At 40.6% G+C, this 22,830-nt stretch overlaps 1 protein-coding gene across 10 annotated transcripts in view; it reads right to left on the bottom strand.

Annotated features, from left to right (window-relative positions):
• Positions 1-715: 715 nt before the first annotated feature.
• Positions 716-22,830, bottom strand: part of LOC143021026 (MSL complex subunit 3-like) — a 48,882-nt gene continuing 26,767 nt past the window's right edge. For 9 of the 10 annotated variants that reach the window (XM_076178194.1, XM_076178188.1, XM_076178189.1 and 6 more), the window contains 11 exons: positions 15,881-15,925; positions 14,352-14,460; positions 13,353-13,532; positions 12,657-12,793; positions 12,180-12,317; positions 11,395-11,490; positions 10,247-10,512; positions 9,888-9,993; positions 8,890-9,086; positions 6,765-6,849; positions 716-1,163 (listed from right to left, as the gene is read on the bottom strand). In XM_076178194.1, coding sequence (XP_076034309.1) covers positions 1,097-1,163; positions 6,765-6,849; positions 8,890-9,086; positions 9,888-9,993; positions 10,247-10,512; positions 11,395-11,490; positions 12,180-12,317; positions 12,657-12,793; positions 13,353-13,532; positions 14,352-14,460; positions 15,881-15,925 — 1,426 coding nt within the window. In that variant the 3' untranslated portion in view covers positions 716-1,096. The remainder of the gene's footprint in view (positions 1,164-6,764; positions 6,850-8,889; positions 9,087-9,887; positions 9,994-10,246; positions 10,513-11,394; positions 11,491-12,179; positions 12,318-12,656; positions 12,794-13,352; positions 13,533-14,351; positions 14,461-15,880; positions 15,926-22,830) is intronic. The other variant, XM_076178198.1, reaches the window with a different exon arrangement.

The following is a 22,830-nucleotide window of genomic DNA, read 5'->3' as shown; positions in this document are numbered from 1 at the left end:
ACATCACTCTATCATTCTCCTCAGAGGGGCTAGCTACCTCTCTTTATATACATACATACATATACCAAGGGCTTTTTCCCCTTTACAAGGGAGGAAGCCAAAGTCAAAGGCATAAATTCACTCCCACCTATTTCATCCCCACATACTCCACTCCCATTTACCACCTTTCCCTCCCTCTTTTCTTAGCTACTCCTGGATGACGGACTATCCCTGCATCTTGCCCACCACCTTGGGTCAGAGGCAATGGAGCAAGACAGAGCATATCCACAGGAAGGCCACTTCATTTAATTGGCGGCCCCCTCCTCTTTGTCTCATGTAGAAAAAGAGAAGACGGGGAGAATTCCCTTCGGGCTGTATCAAAATATCATTGACACATAATCCCCACCCCCCACCCACTCCCATGCATCACATCATCATCCAAACACAATCACTCTCCACTCACTTTTATCTTCTGTCTTTTCTCTTTCTTCCTCAACAGACATTTCCCTCTTTCCCAATACCCCTTTTGTCAATACACTGGGATACTTCCATGAAACACACACTGAACAATCTAACCAACTTTTCTACTGTTACTATACCTTTTGTTAGATATTTCACATAATATCCATCCAATTCAGGTACCTTCAGAGCTATTTTTTTAACTATATAACTACAAGTTATACATGTAGAGAGGAAATGAAAATTCTATTTGATATAATTTTTAAATTTATTCTTATATCACATTTTCTTTCAATCAGTACAAAATTTCAATACGACTTACAAAAAGTAACACCATGATTTGTAAGGAAAAAAAATATATAAAAAATATGAAAAATATGGGGAAAAAATAATAATAATGAAATAATAATAATAATAATAATAATGATAATAATAACAATAATATACAACAATACAGCCTCTCAATATTGAAAATATACAAGCTCAACAATGGGCTCATATCTTTTCCTAATTATCACAAGTTAAGAAATCCTTTTGTGCTACTTACAAATGCCTTTTATTAAAAAGCATCATAATCTTTGATATATAAATAAAAAAAAAAATAAGCTATCCTATTCTCTGTGTAATTAATTCTAATTATCACCAAGCTCGCTGAAAACTACAAATTTGAATTTGGTACATAAGCTGATTCTGGAAACAGGTCGCTACTGTGATCAACAACATATCTGTAAAAGGAAAAAAACAGTGAGCTGGAGAGACCCTCTTTGAAACAACTAATAACAACAATAATGCAAAGTCTTGCAGCTCATTGCCAATAAGTGCCATACTGCAATTGACCTGCCATGCTCACACAGACCATATGAATGTAGTCAATAAAATAAGAAAGATACAATAATGTAGGAATTTGTTGGTGCATATGGTTCTGGCAGTGCAAGAAATAAAGAGGAGTGAGGTACAATGGAATGATTTAAAAGTGTAGAGAGATTAGGAATAAATGGAAACACAGTGGTGACCAGTGATTTGAGTGCTAGACAGGCGCGGATACACCCCGAGTATAGTACACTTGTCTCAAGTTTGATTCTCCTTGGATAAACACTTTTTAGTGCGAATTTATGATTTGAATTATATATGATTTCACATACAATTATGAGCAAAACAATGCAAGGGTAGTGGGCAAGGGATTGGAGATGGTTAAAGAAAATGGAGAAAAGTGGGAGGTGAGCCAGCTGTTGTTTGCGGATGACACTGTGCTTGTGGCAGGATTGGAGGAGGGATTGAGGAAGTTGGTGGCAGAGTTTGGGAGAGTATGTGATAGAAGAAAGCTAAAGATAAATGTGGGTAAAAGTAAGGTGATGAGATGTACAAGGGGTGAAAGTGGCAGTAGACTGGAAGTGAGCATTAAGGGAGAGCGACTGGAGGAAGTGGATAGTTTTAGATACTTGGGTGCAAATGTGGCAGGGAAAGGTGGAGTGAAAGTGGAGGTAGAATGTAGATTGAGAGAGGCGAGTAAATGCCTTGGTGGATTAAAGAGTGTAATGAGGAATAGACATTTGGGAATGGATGCTAAGAGGAGACTGTATGAAGGAGTAATTGTGCCAACAGCACTGTATGGGGCAGAAACATGGAACATAAGAGAGGAAGAGAGGAGTTTGAATGTGTTTGAGATGAGGTGTCTGAGAAGTATGATGGGGGTTACTAGGCTAGATAGAGTGAGAAATGAGGAGGTGAGGAGGAGAACAGGGGTGGAAAAGGAGCTGGGAGATAGGGTTGATGAAAGAATATTAGGATGGTTTGGACACATGGAAAGAATGAGTGAAGAAAGACTAGTAAAAGAGGTGTGGAAGGCAGATGTGGAGGGAGTGAACATGAGGGGACGTCCTAGGATGAGGTGGATGGATGGGGTGAAGGGGGCTTTGGGGAAGAGGGGAATGTCTGTTGAGGAAGGACGGGAGAGGACAGAAGACAGGGGTGAATGGAGAATGGTTGTATATGGATGATGTTGTGATTGCATGAGGTGGAATGGGTGGGTGGATGGGGGGTGAGGTAGTATGTGTGAGCAAAATTTGATGCAGCCTGAAGGGATTTCTCCCCGTCCTCTCATTTTATGCAATGGGGGGACGGAGAGGGGGGGTCGCCGATTTAATGAAGCGGCCTTGCTGTGGATGTGCTGTGTCTTGCGACACTGCTTCTGACCCAGGGCAGTGGACAAGGTGCAGGGATGACCCGTCATTCAGGAGGTGCTAGGATAAGAGGGAGGGTGGAGGGGTGTGGAGTGTATTCAGGGATGGAATGGGTGGGAATGATTTTATGCCTTTTTCTTTTTGGCTACCCCCCTTGTAAGGGGGTGGATGGGGGGTGAGGTAGTATGTATGAGCAAAACAGACTTAGGTTTCTGGACCGATCTCCAAGCCAACAGCATTATTCTTCGGGTTAAAATATCGGCGTGTTTCAAGTATTGGTTATCGCTTATCGGTTCGGGCCCCCCCCGCCCCCAATAACATTCCTGGATCCGTGCCTGGTGCTAGACAAATCCAGAGGATGTCATTGGGAAAGTATGATTTTCCCCCCTCCTGCTATTCTATGAGATTTTACATATTTGAAAGCTGTTCTTCACACCCATGGATTTTAGCCAAAATCGGCAGGTGACCGATTTGGCCCAAACTTATCTCAGAGGGAGAGAATCGGTCAAACTGGACGGTGAGGTAGACACGAGGAGCCTGGGCTCAAGGGCGTGGTGGTGGCGCCCCTACAAAATTTGGGAGTGGGGACTGGGTGGCTTTGCTCCCATTCTAGGCTTTTGGGCCTTTGTCACCCGTACTGTTGGCGTGAGTGGTGTCCAAGTGAACCCAACAGGAGCCCTGCCTCCCATCGACCTGTGGGTGACATGGTGGTCAAATCGGAGTAGGTAACCAAAATGACCCCTCAAATTCTCCTAGGGTTTACCCATAGATTTTAGCCAAAATCGGCAGGTGACCGATTTGGCCCAAACTTATCTCAGAGGGAGAGAGTCGGCCAAACTGGACGGCGAGGTAGACGCGAGGAGCCTGGGCTCAAGGGCGTGGTGGTGGCGCCCCTCCAAAATTTGGGAGCGGGGGCTGGGTGGCTTTGCTCCCATTTTACGCTTTTGGGTCTTTGTCGCCAGTACTGTTGGCGTGAGTGGTGTCCAAGTGAACCCAACAGGAGCCCTGCCCCCCATCGACCTGTGGGTGACATGGTGGTCAAATCGGAGTAGGTAACCAAAATGACCCCTAAAATTCTCCCATGCATTTTAGCCAAAATCGGCAGGTGACCGATTTGGCCCAAACTTATCTCAGAGAGAGACAGTCGGCCAAACTGGACGGCGAGGTAGACACGAGGAGCCTGGGCTCAAGGGTGTGGTGGTGGCGTCCCTCCAAATTTTGGGAGTGGGGGCTGGGTGGCTTTGCTCCCATTTTACACTTTTGGGCCTTTGTCGCCCGTACTGTTGGCGTGAGTGGTGTCCAAGTGGACCTAACAGGAGCCCTGCCCCCCATCGACCTGTGGGTGACATGGTGGTCAAATCGGAGTAGGTAACCAAAATGACCCCTAAAATTCACCTAGGGGTTTACCCATGGATTTTAGCCAAAATCGACAGGTGACCGATTTGGCCCAAACTTATCTCAGAGGGAGAGAGTCAGCCAAACTGGACGGTGAGGTAGACAGGAGCCTGGGCTCAAGGGCGTAGTGTTGGGGTCCCTCCAAAATTTGGGAGTGGGGACTGGGTGGCTTTGCTCCCATTTTACGCTTTTGGGCCTTTGTCGCCCATACTGTTGGCGTGAGTGGTGTCCAAGTGGACCCAACAGGAGCCCTGACCCCCATCGACCTGTGGGTGACATGGTGGTCAAATCGGAGTAGGTAACCAAAATGACCCCTCAAATTCTACATGGATTTTGGCCAAAATCAGCAGGTGGCCGAGTTGGCCAAAACTTAGCCCAGAGGGAGAAAGGCGGCCACAGTGGACTGCGAAGTAGACGCGAGGAGCCTGGGCTCAAGAGCGTGGAGGTGGCGCCCCTCCAAATTTTGGGAGCGGGGGCTGGGTGGCTTTGCTCCCATTTTACGCTTTTGGGCCTTTGTTGCCTGTACTGTTGGCGTGAGCGGTGTCCAAGTGGACCCAACAGGAGCCCTGCCCCCCATCGACCTGTGGGTGACATGGTGGTCAAATCGGAGTAGGTAACCAAAATGACCCCTCAAATTCTCCTAGGGGTTTACCCATGGATTTTAGCCAAAATCGGCAGGAGACCGATTTGGCCCAAACTTATCTCAGAGGGAGAGAGTCGGCCAAACTGGACGGCGAGGTAGACGCGAGGAGCCTGGGCTCAAGGGCGTGGTGGTGGCGCCCCTCCAAATTTTGGGAGTGGGGGCTGGGTGGCTTTGCTCCCATTTTACGCTTTTGGGCCTTTGGCGCCTGTACTGTTTGCCTAAGTGGTGTCCAAGTGGACACCACACCAGCCCTGCCCCCCATCGACCTGTGGGTGAGATGGTGGGTAAATTGGAGCAGATAACCAAAATAACAGCCATGGATTTTGGCCAAAATCGGCAGGTGACAGATTTGGCCCAAACTCAGCCCAGAGGGAGAGAGTCTGCCACAGTGGACGGCGAGGTAGACATGAGGAGCCTGGGCTCAAGGGCGTGGTGGTGGCACCCCTCCAAATTTTGGGAGTGGGGGCTGGGTGGCTTTGCTCCCATTTTACGCTTTTGGGCCTTTGTCGCCCGTACTGTTGGCGTGAGTGGTGTCCAAGTGGACCTAACAGGAGCCCTGCCCCCCATCGGCCTTTGGGTGACATGGTGGTCAGATCGGAGTAGGTAACCAAAATGACCCCTAAAATTCTCCTAGTACCCATGGATTTTAGCCAAAATCGGCAGGTGACCGATTTGGCCCAAACTTATCTCAGAGGGAGAGAGTCGGCCAAACTGGACGGCGAGGTAGACGCGAGGAGCCTGGGCTCAAGGGCGTGGTGGTGGCGCCCCTCCAAATTTTGGGAGTGGGGGCTGGGTGGCTTTGCTCCCATTTTACGCTTTTGGGCCTTTGTCGCCCGTACTGTTGGCGTGAGTGGTGTCCAAGTGGACCCAACAGGAGCCCTGCCCCCCATCGACCTGTGGGTGACATGGTGGTCAAATCGGAGTAGGTAACCAAAATGACCCCTAAAATTCTCCTAGGGGGTTTACCCATGGATTTTAGCCAAAATCGACAGGTGACCGATTTGGCCCAAACTTATCTCAGAGGGAGAGAGTCGGCCAAACTGGACGGCGAGGTAGATGCGAGGAGCCTGGGCTCAAGGGCATAGTGGTGGCGCCCCTCCAAATTTTGGGATCAGGGGCTGGGTGGCTTTGCTCCCATTTTACGCTTTTGGGCCATTGTCGCCCGTACTGTTGGCGTGAGTGGTGTCCAAGTGGACCCAACAGGAGCCCTGCCCCCCATCGATCTGTGGGTGACATGGTGGTCAAATCGGAGTAGGTAACCAAAATGACCCCTAAAATTCTGCTGGGGGACTGAGAGGACTTTTTTCGAACACCTTGGAACAGCTGATCACACAAATTATACAACACTGATCTGAATGTAATTGTCATAAAAATGTATCACATCAAACAAAATAATGAATTAAGAGTCAATCTATACACTAAGAGCTTTTTCCCCCTTACACGGGAGGTAGCCAAGTCAGAGACACGTACCTATTCCCACCCATTTCACTCATTTCCACCACCCTCTCCACCCCTTCCATCTCAGCTCCTCATGGTGATGGGTCATCCCTATGTCTGTAACCTGCCCTGGGTCAAACACAATGCAGCAAGACACAGTACATCCACAGCAAGAGAGAGTGAGTGGTTCGAGGTAAAGGTGGACTGTGTCAAGGCTGTGTCATGTTGCCATGACAGTTCAGTGTGTACATGGATGGGGTGGCGGGAGAGGTTCAAAAGTAATGGGCAAAGGACTGGATATTGTTAAAGAAAATAAGTAAATAAATAAATAAATAAAAATGGAGAAAAGGGGAGGTGAGCCAATTGTTGTTTGCTGACATCACTGCACTTGTGGCAGGATTAGAGGAGGGATTAAGGAAGTTAGTGACAGAGTTTGGAAAGGTATGTAGTGAGAGAAAGTTAAAGGTAAATGTGGGTAAAAGCAAGGTGATAAGATGTACAAGGGTAGAGGATGGCAGTGAGTTGGAAAGAAGTCTAAAAGGAGAGAGGTTGGAGGAAGTGGATAGCTTTAGGTATTTTGGGCTCCATGTGGCTTTCCTCCTAACCTCATTCTCTTCCTCACATCCACATTTCTCATTCTCCCCATTACATAAAAACAACACAGAACTTACTCTAAGAAGAGGTCTAGGTGCTTCAAAATAACTTTCTTCTTTTTCTCTGTTGTATTCATTTTGAAGAGAATTTCTGGTAATTTAACTGCAAAGCAAATAGTAACATCATATCAATAATCCATACCCTTAACACTATATTGCAAAGAAAAAGTTAAACCACAATGTCACTTATGCATAATTCTACCCATTGGTTCTTATAAATCTAAAACACCTCAGTCAATCAAATGATCCATCAATTATTCAATCCATTGTTCAAGCTCCTTGCAGTAGACCTGCACTCTCCAGGGAGCCTGCCATGGACACCAGTTCAGCTCCATAAATCATCCAATAAAGAATTCTGTGTCTTAGGGGAATCAAAGTACTTACCAAATTCATTACAAACACATCTTTTAACTACCCTTTCACCTGCTACTCATTCTGCAAGGTAGCAAAACACAAAAGCTGAAGACGACTACAGATAGTAGCCGAAATATACGGATCTCCTGTACTTCTGATATTATTTCTCCGATAGTGGTTTTAAGTGTATATTTACAAATGTGTTACAACATTACAGTTTCCCACAAAAGCCCTTGTTGAAGCTCAGGGATTTAAGACTGTATGCTCTTAATGGCATCATATGCCATCTCTAACAGATTCTGCCTCTGTCTTCACACCTCCAAAAGAACCCCATAGTCAACTCCGCCACTATCCCTTCTGTTCCTTTGTCCATCTGCACAGTTTATCCTTTCCTTTCTACCTGACTCACCTCCTCACTTTTTCACTTCTTTCCAAAACATCTTTTTATTCTTTTAAAAATTTTGTCACATCTGCTCTCCTCTTTACCTCCTTTATCTTAAATTTTGTTTCTCATCTCTATTTCTTGTACCTCTCACATTCTTCCTAAGTCCTACTTTGTAAGTAATCCACATATATTGCTTCTTCTCTTCTACTACCATCTTCACCTTATCACCCCACCACTCACTACCCTACCTTCTATTCCCTCCCATCCTCTTTGTTAGGCTAGGGCGTTGTTAATTGCGGCGAAGGTTGAGGGGATGGCAGTTCGAACCCTGCCACCGGCAAAGTTGAACCGAGGGCATGGTTCATTAAATTCCACGCTACAAAGTCCTCTGTGAAGGGTACCATACTAGCCTTCCAATAGGGGGGAGTTTGTGACGTTAAACCATATCACCATCTTTGTACACCTTGTCACTTCCTCTTTGAAACAAATCCATTCCTCTTCTACTCCCATCTCTAATCTATCCTTCACCACTTCTCTCAACTTCTCCTGGTATTCTTTCTCCTTTTGCTTTTCATTCAAATAAATCTAAAAAATTCCAAGTTACTAAAAGCACTAGCCTCAAACCACATGGAAAATTAAATTTTCTTTTCACTAATCATACATATACCATACATATACCAAGGCTTTTTTCCCCCTTAGAAGGGAAGTAGCCAAAAACAAAAAGGCATAAAATCATTCCCACCCATTCCATCCCTAAATACACTCCACTCCACTCCACCCTCCCTCCCATCTTAGCACCTCCTGGATGACAGGGTCATCCCTGCACCTTGTCCACTGCCCTGGGTCAGAGGCAGTGTCGCAAGTCACAGCACATCCACAGCAAGGCCACTTCATTAAATCGGCGACCCTCCCCTCTCCGTCCCCCCATACATAAAAGGAGAAGACGGAGAGAAATCCCTTCAGGCTGCATCAAATTTTGCTCACACATACAACCTCACCCCCCAACCCATTCCACCTCATGCATCACATCATCCATATACTGTGCAACCATTCTCCATTCACCCCTGTCTTCTGTCCTCTCCCGTCCTTCCTCAACAGACATTCCCCTCTTCCCCAAAGCCCTCTTTACCCCATCCATCCATCTCATCCTAGGATGTCCCCTCATGTTCACTCCCTCTGCCTTCCATACCTCTTTTACTAGTCTTTCTTCACTCATTCTTTCCATGTGCCCAAACCATCCTAATACTCTTTCATCAACCCTATCTCCCAACTCCCTTTCCACCCCTGTTCTCCTCCTCACCTCCTCATTTTTCACTAATAGGAGAATAAATTTTTCACAAATTTTTCACTAATAGGAGAATAAATTTTTCACAAATTTTTCACTAACAGGAGAATAAAACTCACCAAACAACCTTAACAGATGCATTGGTCCATAAAGAAGAACAGGGGGAGGTGGCTGGCGGTTCTCCTCTGGGAGGAGGGTCCAATCTGACAGGTAGGGATGAAGAGTGTGAAGTGCTTTGGTGATGGTTGCGTCACTGTTAAGCATGCCTCCACTCACTCCAGAAGTTGTGGTTGTTGGAGTGCTTCTTCCAGACTCGCTGAAATAATTTTAGTCATTGTTTTGTAATTATAATCTAAGAGTACTCATACATACATACATACATACATACATATATATACCAAATGCTTTTTCCTCCCTTATAAGGGAAGTAGCCAAAAAAACAAAGCCATAAAAACCAATCCCACCCATACCATCCCCAACATACTCCACTCCCATCCACCCACTTTCCTCCCTTTTATCTTGACTCCTCTTGGATGATGGGTCATCCCTGCATCTTGCCTGCTGCCCTGGGACAGAAGCAGTGTTGCAAGACACTAAATTAATATATTCTACACACTTCATTCTGCCTGATGCAAAATTATCATTGAACTTATAGGTCACTAACAATGGGATTAATCTAAATGCCATTAACCCTTTTTTTAAATGATGTACTCAACAGATTTTTATTCTGGCTCATGATTTTATTCCACTTCAGGAACAGCGATCTGTGCCACCCACAGAGATGGCAAGGGCCTGCTGCATGCCAGGCCCACTGTATATCCATCCCTCTGAATGCTCTCCCCACTAAGAGGACAGAGTCTACCTAGCCATGCTGCAATATGGCCACCATCCAGCCTTTAAGTTTCTAGACGAGACTGGATGACCATCACAGACAACTGTCCAGGATGTAACACTTTACCCAATAAAACACATTATGAAGGACTGTATCATATACAATCATGCATATCAGCAATCATGCCTCTAGGTTCTCCTCATATGGTATGTGTTTGGAGGAGGACTTTATCAACTATGAAGAAGTACACTCTTCTAAATCTATGCAAGAGATTGTAATACCTACCTTGTTAAGCTTCCAACATTTGAGACATTTTTTTCACGCTCAGTGCTTCCAGCTGAATCTCCTGACAATGGGCGGTTTGATCTGAGCTGTCGTCTTGGTGTGGATTCTGGATACAGAAATGCTCATGAACATGAGAGGCAGACAGACACACAAATGGAAAGACATACAGACAGAGAGAGAGAGAGAGAAGGGAGGGAGGGAGGGAAATAGTGGTATAACTGCTTCAGCTGGTTTATCCTGTACTAGATCTGCTTTCATTATCATGTAAAAATAATCTGAACTGTGAGTAAAATTTTTCTTCTGAAAAGCTATCAGCAATATTTTGTCATGAAGTAATCAAAATAATATTCAAACATTACCTTTGGTTTTATCTTCTTTTTCTACTTTTTCTACAGCCTTCTGTTTACTATCATCTTTGTCCTTCTCTTTCTCTTTGTCTTTGTCCTTATCCTTGTCCTTGTCCATGTCTTTCTCTTTCTCTTTGCTGTCCTTCTCTTTGTTGTCCTTGTCTTTGCTGTCCTTCTCTTTGATATCCTTGTCTTTATCTTTGTTATTCTCATCATCTCCTGCAACTAATTTGCTGTTCACATCTTCAGAGGGTTCTTTAGGTTTTTCATTTTCCAAACTATGATGAAAGCATAAAAATAAAGAATGATAAATAATCACAGCCTCCTATGACATATATGCATTTCTCAAACTAAATTAAACTATCATCAGTTCTATTCACATAAGAATCGGACTTTGATTAAATAAACAATACATTTGAATAACTTGGGTGCACAGTAGGGTGGATTTATATGTTTTAGACAGTTTTCATATGATTCATTTCTGATATTTGGAATGAGAATGTAGTTGGAAAGGCATATGGGAGGGTGTTAATTGAGAGGATTAGAAGAACAGATGGAATAATTGGTGAGGAGCAGTGTGTTTTTAGAAAAGGCAGAGGGTGTATGGATAAAAAAAATTAGGTTAGGCACATTTGCAAGAAGTGTTTGGCAAAAGGTAGGGATGTTTTTTTGAGCCCTTATAGATTTGGAGAAGGCTTACAACAGGGTATACAGTAAGGCACTATGGGAAGTACTGTAGATATATAGGATCAGGGGAAAGCTCTTAGAGTTTTTACAAGAATAGTAGACCTTGTGTTTGGATTAGATATGAAAAGAGTGAATAGTTTAAGGTGAAAGTGGAGCTGTGTCTGGGTTATGTTATGTCACCATGGCTGTTCAACGTGAACATGGATTTAGTGGCCTATTTATATGCCAAGCGATTTTCCCCCTTACAGGAGAGGTAGCCAAGTCAAAAGGCACATACCTACTCCCACCCATTCCACTCCTACCTATTCCACTCCCATCCACTACCCTTGTTACACTCTCATCTTGGCTCCTTGTGGATGAAGGGTTATCCTTGTCTCCTACCTTATAAGGAAGGTGGCCAAGTCAAAAGACTCGTACCTACTCCCACCCATTCCACTCCTACCTATTCCACTCCCATCCACCACCCTTATTACCTTCTAATCTTGGCTCCTTGCGGATGAAGAGTTATCCTTGTCTCCTGCCCACCATCCAGGTCAGAATAGGTGGATGGAGTGAACTTGAGGGAACAACTGAGGATGAGATGGATAGATGGGATGAAAGGGGCTTTGAATGGTTGTATATGGATGATATTCTGACACAACACAAAGGGATTTCTCCCAGTCTTCTATGGGAAACTGATTTCTTATAACACATTTGTAAATGTTCACTTTTAAACCCACTATTGGAGAAATAATATCAGAAGTACAGGAAAACTGTATATTTCGACTACTATCTATAGTCCTCATTCTGCTGAAGAGGACTACAGATAGTAGTCAAAATATACAGTTTTCCTGTACTTCTGATATTATTTCTCCGATAATGGGTTTAAAAGTGAACCAGTCTTCTATATTTTCCACACGAGTGGACAAGGAGGGGGGATTGCAGTTCAAGTGAAGCAGCCCTGCTGTCTTGCTGCATTGCTTTTGACCCAGGCAGTAGGCAGGAGATAAAGATGACACTTCATCCACGAGGAGCTAAGATGAGAGGGAAATGATAGATGATGGATGGGAGTGGAATGGGTAGAAGCATGTGCATGCCTTGGCTGGCTACCTCCCTTGTAAAAGGGAAAACGACATTGATATATAGACAAAGAAACAATCAAAACCTGTTTAATTTTACACCCATAATATAAGTATTAACATAACTACTCTAACACCAATGACTACAGTACCATTTCAAAACACTTGAACTAGACATATGTGGTTGTCAAAAGTCCTACCTTCCTTTATAAACTGGCTTTGAAGATCGCAGCTGCTGGGCTTGTGCCTGCTCCTTCTCATAAAGAAGCAAACCTTCCACGTGAAAGTCAAAGATAACCCGTAATCCATCCATCACCTCTTTACACAAATCAAGGCTTCTGCAAATGAAGTAGTACTACAATGAGAAGCACAGAGAATGGCAGGTATTAGCTCACCATATTTAAGCTTATGAATCAGCCATCCTGTAACTTTAGTTTCTCTAATAGCAAACCTTTAGCTGCAAGGCATTTGGTAACAGCCCACAGGCTAGCCCAGAGATTTTTTGAAAGATAAAAATTTTACTGCTATCTTGCATGAACATGGGGCAGGTTAGAATATGTTCTCTCTTCTGTGTAGTATGAAAATATGAAATAAAAAAAGGGTACATATCAGAAGTTGAATTCTGTGGGAAAAAAAATCTGACAAGATGGAAAATAAAATATATTCAATCCACTTACACTATATAAGGTTTTTCTTTCTCCTTTGTTTCACTTTTCCTTTTGTCTATACTTTTTGAGGAATTGCATATTGCAAAGGACTTCACATAATCTTCCAGAAGATTTAATGCTGTGTACTCTGCTGGAAGAAGAACAAGCTGGAAAGTAAGAATAAAAGGAAAAAGAAAATTAAATTCTAGGACTGTGTCGAATGAAAATATCTATTTTCATATCCATGTTCATCAATTGTTTGTTTGTCCTCTAAGGACTTTTTCTTCACTCATTCTTTCCATGTTTCCAAATTATCTCAATAATCTTTCATCAGCCCTATCTACCCTCTCCCTTTCCACCCCTACTCTCCTCCTCATATCATAACTGTAATAATATCCTCCTTATTATCATAATAACAATTGTTGCCTTAAGTTTCAATGAGTGAAAAATTCATAGCCCTTAAGTGGCTGGTAATGGTCCCCGGGTCTTCTCTCCAAGAAGAAACTTTAAGTGTTGTCTATGTTGTACAGGTGTGGGACTGTTTCTAGGTCACTGGCTGAGAGTGTTATAAGGAGGGGAACACTCACCAAATGTCAGCTTTTCATATGTGAAAAAGATGTAAGAAATACGACTGAAGATTATAGAGATCTTGAGCCCAGTCTGGAGACCAAAATCACATGCGACTTTTCAAAATTCACCTGAAAAAGTAGCTAATGCTAAGATTACCTTGTTCCTCTCATTGATCAGCCTATAGTCCCTCTCGAGCACAGCTTTCAAGGAGTCTGGTAAGATGAGAGGGACATGCTGTTCAATACTGTCTTCATCACTTGTGTCATCGTCAACTCCGGTAGTTGTGCTCTCGATTTCAGAAGTCACGGATCCTACTTCATCTTCAGTTGTCCCAGTCTGTTTATAAGTGAATGAATCTTAGATATGAACAACCCTATATGGAGTATCGACTTCAATTTTCATGCAGTAAATACATACATATACCAAAGGCTTTTTCCCCCTTACAAGGAAGGTAGCCAAAAAACAAAGGCATAAAAACCACTCCCACCCATTCCATCCCTAACATTTTTTTTTTTTTTTTTTTTTTTTTTTTTAGTGAAATCCCAGCAGACCAGAGGTATGAAGCTTTGTTTGGAAACTAATCTCCACTCAGGAAGGAATGCTGATCACTTTTAATTTCTAGTATCCCCCCTTTCTCTTGCTTAGATGGTATTCCTAGTCTCCTCACTCCATCTCACTTAGCTGTTCTCTACAACCAGCCGATACCATAAAAACAAGGTAGTTACGCAAAGGAAAGGATAATCTTCACCCCTTTCACTCCTATCACATGCATCCCTTTTACTCCTTCCTGCTTAATTAATTTCCCAACATTACTGCAGGCATATCTGGCGCACCCATCTCATGGACCAGGTCAGTACATTCTTTTCTAACTCTCTGTCACTAATGCACATCTTGGTTCTTTGACATACTGACTCCATGCTCTTGCAGCTTTATTCACCCCATATCACCGAGGAATATAACTTTAGCCAAATCAGTTCTATATCAACATATATACCCATGAGAGACATTTGCTAAATACACTAATCAAAATTTAAATAGTAAATACTGCCTTCCTCCATGTGATTATACAAAATCTGAGTCTATCGTATTACTGGGTACAGTATATTCTACATAAGTTTATATCACAATTCAAAGTTCAAAAATGGCAATTAATACTTGTGAACTTGTTTCTGATTCTGCCTGCTCCCGTTCTCTTCTCTTCTTTTCAGTTTCAATTGTTTCCCGAATGGTCTCTGACAGGCGCCTCTTACGTTTCTTTTCTTTACTGAAAAAAAGAAAAAAGAAAATAGGCATAAAATCCATGGAAATGGTACTAAAAATTTACTTACTTGTGATGGTCCTGTGAGGGTGATGTTGCGAGAGAATTATCTCCTAGTTGTTCAACTTTAAATCCCATCAACACCCTCACCTCTTTAAGAAGATACAAAATGCTGAACTACCTATTACATTTAACAACTTGTTTATGAAAAAAATATCCTGCTCATTATCATCATTAACTTACATACATATACATACATACATACATACATACATACATACATATACCAAGGCTTTTTCCCCCTTACAAGGGAGGTAGCCAAAAAGAAAAAGCACATACATATATAGACACTTAAAAAATGTAAAGAACAACTGGCAGACAAGATTCATAGTTGCACTGTACGTTCAAAAAGATGGAAATATGGAGACACCATTAAATTATAGGCCAATATTATTGACCAGCACAACAGTGAAATTATATGAAAGGATTTTGAAAGATTAATGGACCAAATATCACGAAGAGATATATTCTGGTAGAAAGTCAGTTTGACTCCAAATTTGGAAGGTCATGTGTGTGACTCAAACCTCTTACGCTTTTACTCTTGAGTGATTGATGTGCTGCAAGAGGGAGGAGTGGGTGGACTGAGTGTACCTCACCCAAAAAGTATCTCACAATTGACTTGCATGGAAATTGGAGCATATTGGAGGACTAAGAAGCAAACTTATGAGAAATAGGAATCTAGGGATGGAGGCAAATAGAAGACTAGGATAGAGTGGTTGTTCCTGCAACACTGTATGGGGCAAAGACTTGGAATGTTGAGGAGGCAGAAAGGAGAAAATCAAATATGTCTCAAATTAAATGTTTGAGAGGAATGGTGGAGGTTACACAAATACACGAAAAGTTGAGTGGGTAATGAGGAAGTGAGGTAAAGAGCTGTAGTGGAGAGGGAATTGACAAATCGAGTTGATTAAAAAATACTGGGATGGTTTGGGAACATGGAAAGAATGAGTAATATACAAGGTCAATGCATTCAAATTCTGCATGACACATTGACTGAAACTTTGTACAATTACTTTTCATATTTTACACACAGAGGGAACTTACCTCAACTATCTATTTCTAATCAGTAACTAATGATTACTAAATATAGTGTGATGGAAAATAAGAACTTTTCATTCAAACATGGGAGAGCCTTTTATCTGTTCACAAGATACAATGCTTATCTTGTTAATCTAACAAAACCTATGGAAAAATATATAAGCCTCACAATAACCAATCATTAATTTCTATTTTTCCTTTATTCACATCATGAAAAGCTAAATAACTAATTCAAATAATTTTACTTTACAAAGAGCAAACAGACACACACATTTGAGTCATCTAATGAACACATCCTCTATAAGTACACACATTTACAGATACTTACACATTGGGTCCATGCCCTACAAGTACTCTATTTGATTTGAACGACCTGAAAAAAGTAACAAAAAGAATTAGAATCTAAATCAATAATCATACTTTCATCTGCACAGCATGTCTATTATATATGAAATACACCCCAGCCAAAACTAACAAAGGGTACATGCTTGTGTTGATCCAGCGATATGGGCATCAGTAAGAATCGTCTTCTCACTCATCAGATCCCTCAACACCCTAACCTTCATATAAAAGTACAGTACTATAGATACAGCCCCAAAGGGGTATTTAGTTTCTGGACCAGAGCCATGATTTCTATTATATACCATATACCAAGGGCTCTTTCCCCCTTACCTGGAAGGTAGCCAAACCCAAAAGGCATATACCCACTCCCACCTACTAATAAACATGATTTCTAGTAACTTATTATGCTCCCTTCACTTTTTTTCACATGAGAAAGCTGACTAGTAACTGCTTCTCTCTTCCGTATTTTACCTACCGGATATATAGAAAAGGACCCACATTAATACTGCATGAAATCATCCTAATTTTACTCCTAAAGAGATTTATGGGAAGGTCCATAGACTGTTGCTTGCACATTTTAAGTTTTGGGTTTTCAGCTAATAAAACTTGAGATGCAGATATATATATATATGTATAAATATATATATATACATATACATATATATATGTATATATATATATATGTATATATGTATATATATATATATATATGTATATATTTTTATCAACCACAATACACTTTAATTCTAAGCCATCAACATCGAGAGACTCACGGAGGTCAACATCTAGCACATTTCAAGTGTTAGTGACTTGTCACTAACACTTGTCATGTGCTAGCCTGGGTTCAAGTCCTTGGCCGTACCACATTTCAATTTCTGCATGTTGGCCTCCGTGAGTATCTCGATGTTGATGGCTTAGAATTAATGTGTATTGTGGTAGATAAAAATGTATATCTGTTCACTGGGACCCATTCAGTGTTGTACATATATATATATGCATGTATCAATACTTCACCCTAAATGTAGATAAAACATAATAATTCCATTCATGAAGCCTAAAAACAAAGGTAGATTGAGTGGCAATGGTAGAGTCAGACTCTAGTATGCATTTACTTTAATTTGGAAGTGGGAAGAAACAACTTCGCCAACCATGTAGTTAATGAATGGAACAAACTTACTGCAGAGGCAGTACAATGTAGTTCAGTTCAAAGCTTTAAGATTCATTTAAACACCTAAGCAAGATGCTGTAATGACTGCCATTTATTTTATATTATTTGTTTATTTGTTTGTTATTATTTTTTGTTTGTTTATTATTTGCTTGATTTTCATTTATTATTAGTTATCTCTCAATTTATTATTATCTATTATTTACCTGTTTATTATTTAACTATACCTATGCATTAATTTTATTTATTATTCATATTATTATTATCTTTATTTTTCATCATTTCATTTTCACATTTTACCTCAATTAGTTCTTTTTTTAATTCACTCAACTCATTATTTATTTCAGCATTCTTTTTCTTTACATCACACACCTCTTTGTTTACTTTGAGGTTCATGAACTCTTGCTAAAACTCATCTCTTTTTCTATGTCTATGATTCGTCCCAAGTTTTTTTTCTTGTACTTACCAAATCCAGAAAAAGATTCATCATCACTTATTTTTTTTAACCATTTTGGAGTTCCAAGGCCTCTGTTTATATCAAGCTTTAGTTTTGCACTGCTAGAGGACTCTGCACTCATGTCAATATTTGGCTTGATCTCACCGCCATTTTTCCTTGTTCTGCCCTGATTCCCTTCCATTTTCACTCAGACACTAATAACACTGCACTAGACCATCTTGGACAACCACAAGTATTCCCCTTCCCATTCAATACAACCCAGGCCTCCTGCTCTCCTTGTACTATCAAGAAATTTCGTCTTTTGGGTGCAGCCTACTGGAGCACTTGTTGGTTCAATTGATACAAGATACCTGAAGGCCACATGTCTTCTGCAAGAGTGATCAGGGGCAATGGAATGTTTGATTACACAACGGACAACAAATAATACAAAGTAGGACTCATACCTCTCAATATATAGTAACATACCCTTCTAAAATAGATAAATAAATACCATATATACAGGATGGTATTTGAACTTAAAAAATCACCTCAAACTATGGATTGCTTTATACACCTCATATAGAATCTGAACCTTAACATCTTCGGGTTTAAAGTGGCACAAATGTCAAAAGAGAAGTGTAAAGCACTTGCATAGGTCCTACAGTTCTACAACTCCATATTTTCTACTGATACTTACATATATCAATAAAGAACACTATAAAATAATCACAAAGATGCTATAATTCTACAACTCAGTATTTTCTACTGATACTTACACCTGTTTGGGAAGCTGGATTAATAGTAAGACTTTATCAAAACAACAGCACAGCAAACTTAGCGGACAGAAACCAGTCACCACTTGCAACAGCTAATGAACAGAAAATATAAACAATAGAATAGATCAGAAACTAGTGCAAACAATTCACACTCCTACCATTAGTCTCATGAAGCAAGACAAAATTTGCAAATTAAAGAAAATACTAGTCGTGTACTTTATAACAACATTTCTGTTATCTAAATTCATTTCAAGTAAATGGTATTATTATGGTACACTTGACACCATGTTCCTGTAGATTAACTGATGCCTAAATGACATCACTACGATATTATAGTATGTAAATTATAATATTTGCTCTTTTTTCTTTTTAAAGGAACTTGATCAATTTTAAACAACCAAGACTGCAGAACTGTTGCATAAAGTTTAATGGTTGAAATGTAGTTAAAATGCTATTGAAACACAAGTAGAAGCTTAAGGGCTGCTGGGGAAGTTACAGCTCACCTGACCTATGAACTTGGGATAGTACAGCAAGTATGGCTCAAAACCACTCACAACCATTCTTCATTCACACCTGAAAATCATATAAGTATCAAATGTGAGACCTAGATTTTTTTTCTATTTTTTTTTTCCCCAATGGAAGGATCTGGTGATTCAATTTTATCACATGGTGATTTTTTTCTATTCATAGTTGACTGGTGAGGAACATCACTGCTAATTTCTGGGGTGAAGACTTTATTCTGTTATTACTTAGTCATTGTTCCAATTTGTTCAATTACTCTTGGGTGTTCTTTGTTGCTATTTTGTATTTACTGTGCTGGGTTACTACTGTCAGGTCATCTGCATATGAGAAAATATTGGTGTTTAGTTCTGGTTCTGGAGTTGGGAGAGCATTCATGAAGAGATTGAACAGTAACGGTAAAAGTATTACACCCTGAGGGACTCCATTGTATAGCCTTTTTGTGCCCGAGATATGGTTATTCTGGATTACTCTGCATTGTCTTTCTGCTATGAAGATGGTTAACCACTTCTTGTCATTGTTATGAATGTCTGTCCCAATGATTTTTGCATATAGTATTTGCCAAAAACCCTGTTTATATGGCTACCATATCTGTTCTGATTTTTTTTATTTAATCCTTCCAGCATTTGTTATGTGATGTTTGTGAGTAGCATGCTGGTTGAGTGGCCTTCATTGAATCCATATTGTTTGGGGAAGGTAGGTATTTCTGATTTGATTCATGCTGTTATCAGCCTCTCCATGAGTTAGGATAATGTGGAGAGAAGTGAGACTGGGCTACATGATGCAGGGTTTTCATATTGTTTGTTTGGCTCCAAGATGGGGATTACATGAGTTCTTTTCCAGATGTTTGGGATTTTGCTGTGTAACCAAGGATAGCTGAAGATTTAGTTTAGGCTCTTGTGGATGGCCATGGCATCTGAAGTGGATGGTTGAGATCATGTCTGAGCCTTCAGCCTTGGACTTTTTCAGTTTCTTGGTAGGTGAGGAGCTTGTACGTTCATAGCTCAGCCAAAGCCACTACCTTTGCCATAAATGCTTGGACTATTGGGGCAGGTAAAAATCACTACTGGGAATCAGAGAAGAATGCAAGATTCAAACACATAAGCAAATGGAAGACCACCATACTTTTTATGCCCTCAACACACAGGGGCCCTTTCTATAGGTTTATTGGTGATAGAAGTGTGGCTTCAGTATCTGTTTTGTGTTTCTGTATTTTTCCCCTCTATTTTCTGGTGTTTATGGGTTTGATGTTTGTTTTCGAGAAATGCTTGTTGGTGATATTGCATTGCTCTTTTGGGGATGGCATATTACTCTGGATGACCCATATTTTAGGGTACTGGTTAGAGTTCTCGCAGATAATTTTATGTCTTGATTTCTCGTAGAATAAACATACAGAGAGCAGGGTCCATAGTCCCATCACTCCATGCCACTTAGTCACCTTTTACAACTTCCATGGGAATCATGGTGGCAGAACCCCCACCCCCAACATGCCACAGGGGTTGAGAAGAGAAAGATTCATAGAAGTGGTAAAAGACTGTTTCAATGCAGCAGCATAAAGGATGGAGAGTCATAGTAAAAGAGTAGCATCATTCCTTTATGAGTAGAGATTTAACATAAATGATGTGTAGCTCACTCCAGTACACAGGGTTGCTTCAAACCCCTTAAGTATTGGCTGCATGCTACCATGCAATCACTACTGCATACCATGCTGTCAATACCTCAGCTTAATACTCAAGCATCTATAATATCTAACTACCCATACCATATAAAACATCCACACAAAAACACATACACACTCAGATTACTACATAAACCCTTCAGGACAGACCACCAAACTCAATACTCCAATAACCCCCAGACATAAAATACACTGCCATGCCTGCACTTCGAACACAACAAGTATTAAAACAGTACCAACACAGAACAGGCTTGGCCACAGATTCAAATTGCTCACATGCAACCACTACAAAAAGGACATGGAACACTTTGTACTACAGTGCCCCACACTAATAATCTCCAGACAACAACACAATATATCTTCCCTGAGCAAAGGTCTTCTACAAGAGAAACCAGAGGTAACAGACCGATCGACTGATCACTGACAAATGCAAAAATCAACCAAAATTGTTCTTTGAGTTTATCAATGCTAATCAATCAATTTTTGCCTAAAGTTCCACTAAGCGTAAAACCTGAAGTCCCACAGTGGCTGGCTATGGTCCTCAGAACCTTCCACAGATCTCTCTGGGAAGAAACTATGAACTGATGTCTGTGTTGTATCAATGTGGGACTGTTTCTATGTCAGTGGCTGAAAGTGTGAAAAACTGTTTGGCCATTCAGTTTTAGTAATTGATGTTTCTTTGATTCACAGTTGCCTGAAGTGAAAAATACTAATGACGATTTTTAAAAGGAAACTTCTATTCTATCATTCTAAGCCATTGTTCTAGTATGTGCAAGCTTGAGAAGTCTTTGCCACCATCTTGTAATTGTGCTGGATTATTATCATTAGGTCATCTGCATAGATGAGTACTTTGGCAGTATGTTCTGGATCTAGTGTTGGGGTATTTCTTATGAGGTTGAATGGCATTGGTGAGAGTAATGACCTTTGAGGACTCGATTGTACAGTCCTTTGGTCCCAGAAATATGGTTATTTTGGGTTACTCTGAATGGTCTGTCAGCTAAAAAGTTTGTTGGCAATTTCTTGTTGTTGTTCTGGATCTCTGCCTATGATCTTTTTTGACAGCATGTGTCCAGTAACTTTATCAAATGCCTTATTTATGTTCACGTCTACCAAGACAAGATCTCAAACTGGAAACTTAATGAATTTAGGGAACAACTGGCAGACAAGATTCAGTCTTATTGTATGTTCAAAAGGGCTAAGGTGGTGACAATTCACAAGGGTGGAAGTAAGCAAGGACCACTTAACTACTGCCCAGTACCACTGACCGGCACAATAGTGAAATTATGTGAAAGGACTGTGAAAGATCAATGGTTCAAATATCTTAATAAAGATGAACACTTTGAAGGACAGTTTGGATGTAGATCAAGGTCACCTTTTAAGCTTTTTTCCCAGATTTATTCCAGAATAACTGATGTTCTGTAAGAGTTGGAGGGCTGGGTGGACTGTGTGTATCTAGAAAAGGCCTTTGATAAAGTACCTCACAATTGCCTTTTGTGGAAATTGGAGCATATTAGAAGACTAAATATCAAACTACTCCAATGGATATGAGATTTTTTTTGTTAGGGGAAGGTACAAGAAGAGAGTAAGAAAGAGTAAGATGTTAAGATGGAGAGCAGTGACTGATGGAGTTCTGCAAGGTTCAGAGCTAGCACCTACAATATTTCTTACCTATATCAACTCTGCCAATAATAGCGATGCTATAAACTATTCATCTAGCAAGCATCCTTATTGACATACATAAAATCAATAGAAATATCACAATAAATGTGTGTGTATATATATATATGTATATATATATGCGTAAGTAACCACTAAGGAAAACGGAAGAAAACAGAAATTCCTAAGCACTTTCGTGCAATTCACATCTTCAGGGGAATACACGAATTACACAAAAGCGCTCTGGGAATTTCTAGTTTTCTTCCGATTTCCTTAGTGGTTACCAGCAAAATTTGTGGATCACATGTTGTTTTTAGTGATCTTTCTGCATATACATATATATACAATGTAAGTGGAGTAGGAAACACAGGAGTCTTAGTTTGATTTTAATCCTGACTAGTTTCGCAGGTATGCTTTAAAAAAAAACATTCCTTCGAAACTATTCCGGAATAAACTCAGACCAAGACTCCTGTGTTTCCTACTCCACTTATGTCAACCTGTCAGAAAGTCTCAACATATATATATATACATATACATATATATATATATATATATATATATATATATATATAATATATATATATATATATATATATATATATATATACATATATGTATATACACGTATGTATGTACGAAATAAAGCTGGAGTCCAGGAACCATGATAGAAAAAAGTAAAAAGCACCAAACTCCGAAACAGGTAATT

This window comes from Oratosquilla oratoria, chromosome 41 (assembly GCF_046742065.1).
Source record: "Oratosquilla oratoria isolate Oo_2021 chromosome 41, ASM4674206v1, whole genome shotgun sequence".
In the NCBI taxonomy this organism is placed as follows: domain Eukaryota; kingdom Metazoa; phylum Arthropoda; class Malacostraca; order Stomatopoda; family Squillidae; genus Oratosquilla; species Oratosquilla oratoria.
The sequence above is the reverse complement of the archived record's forward strand: the minus strand, read 5'-3'. Positions and strand labels throughout refer to the sequence as shown.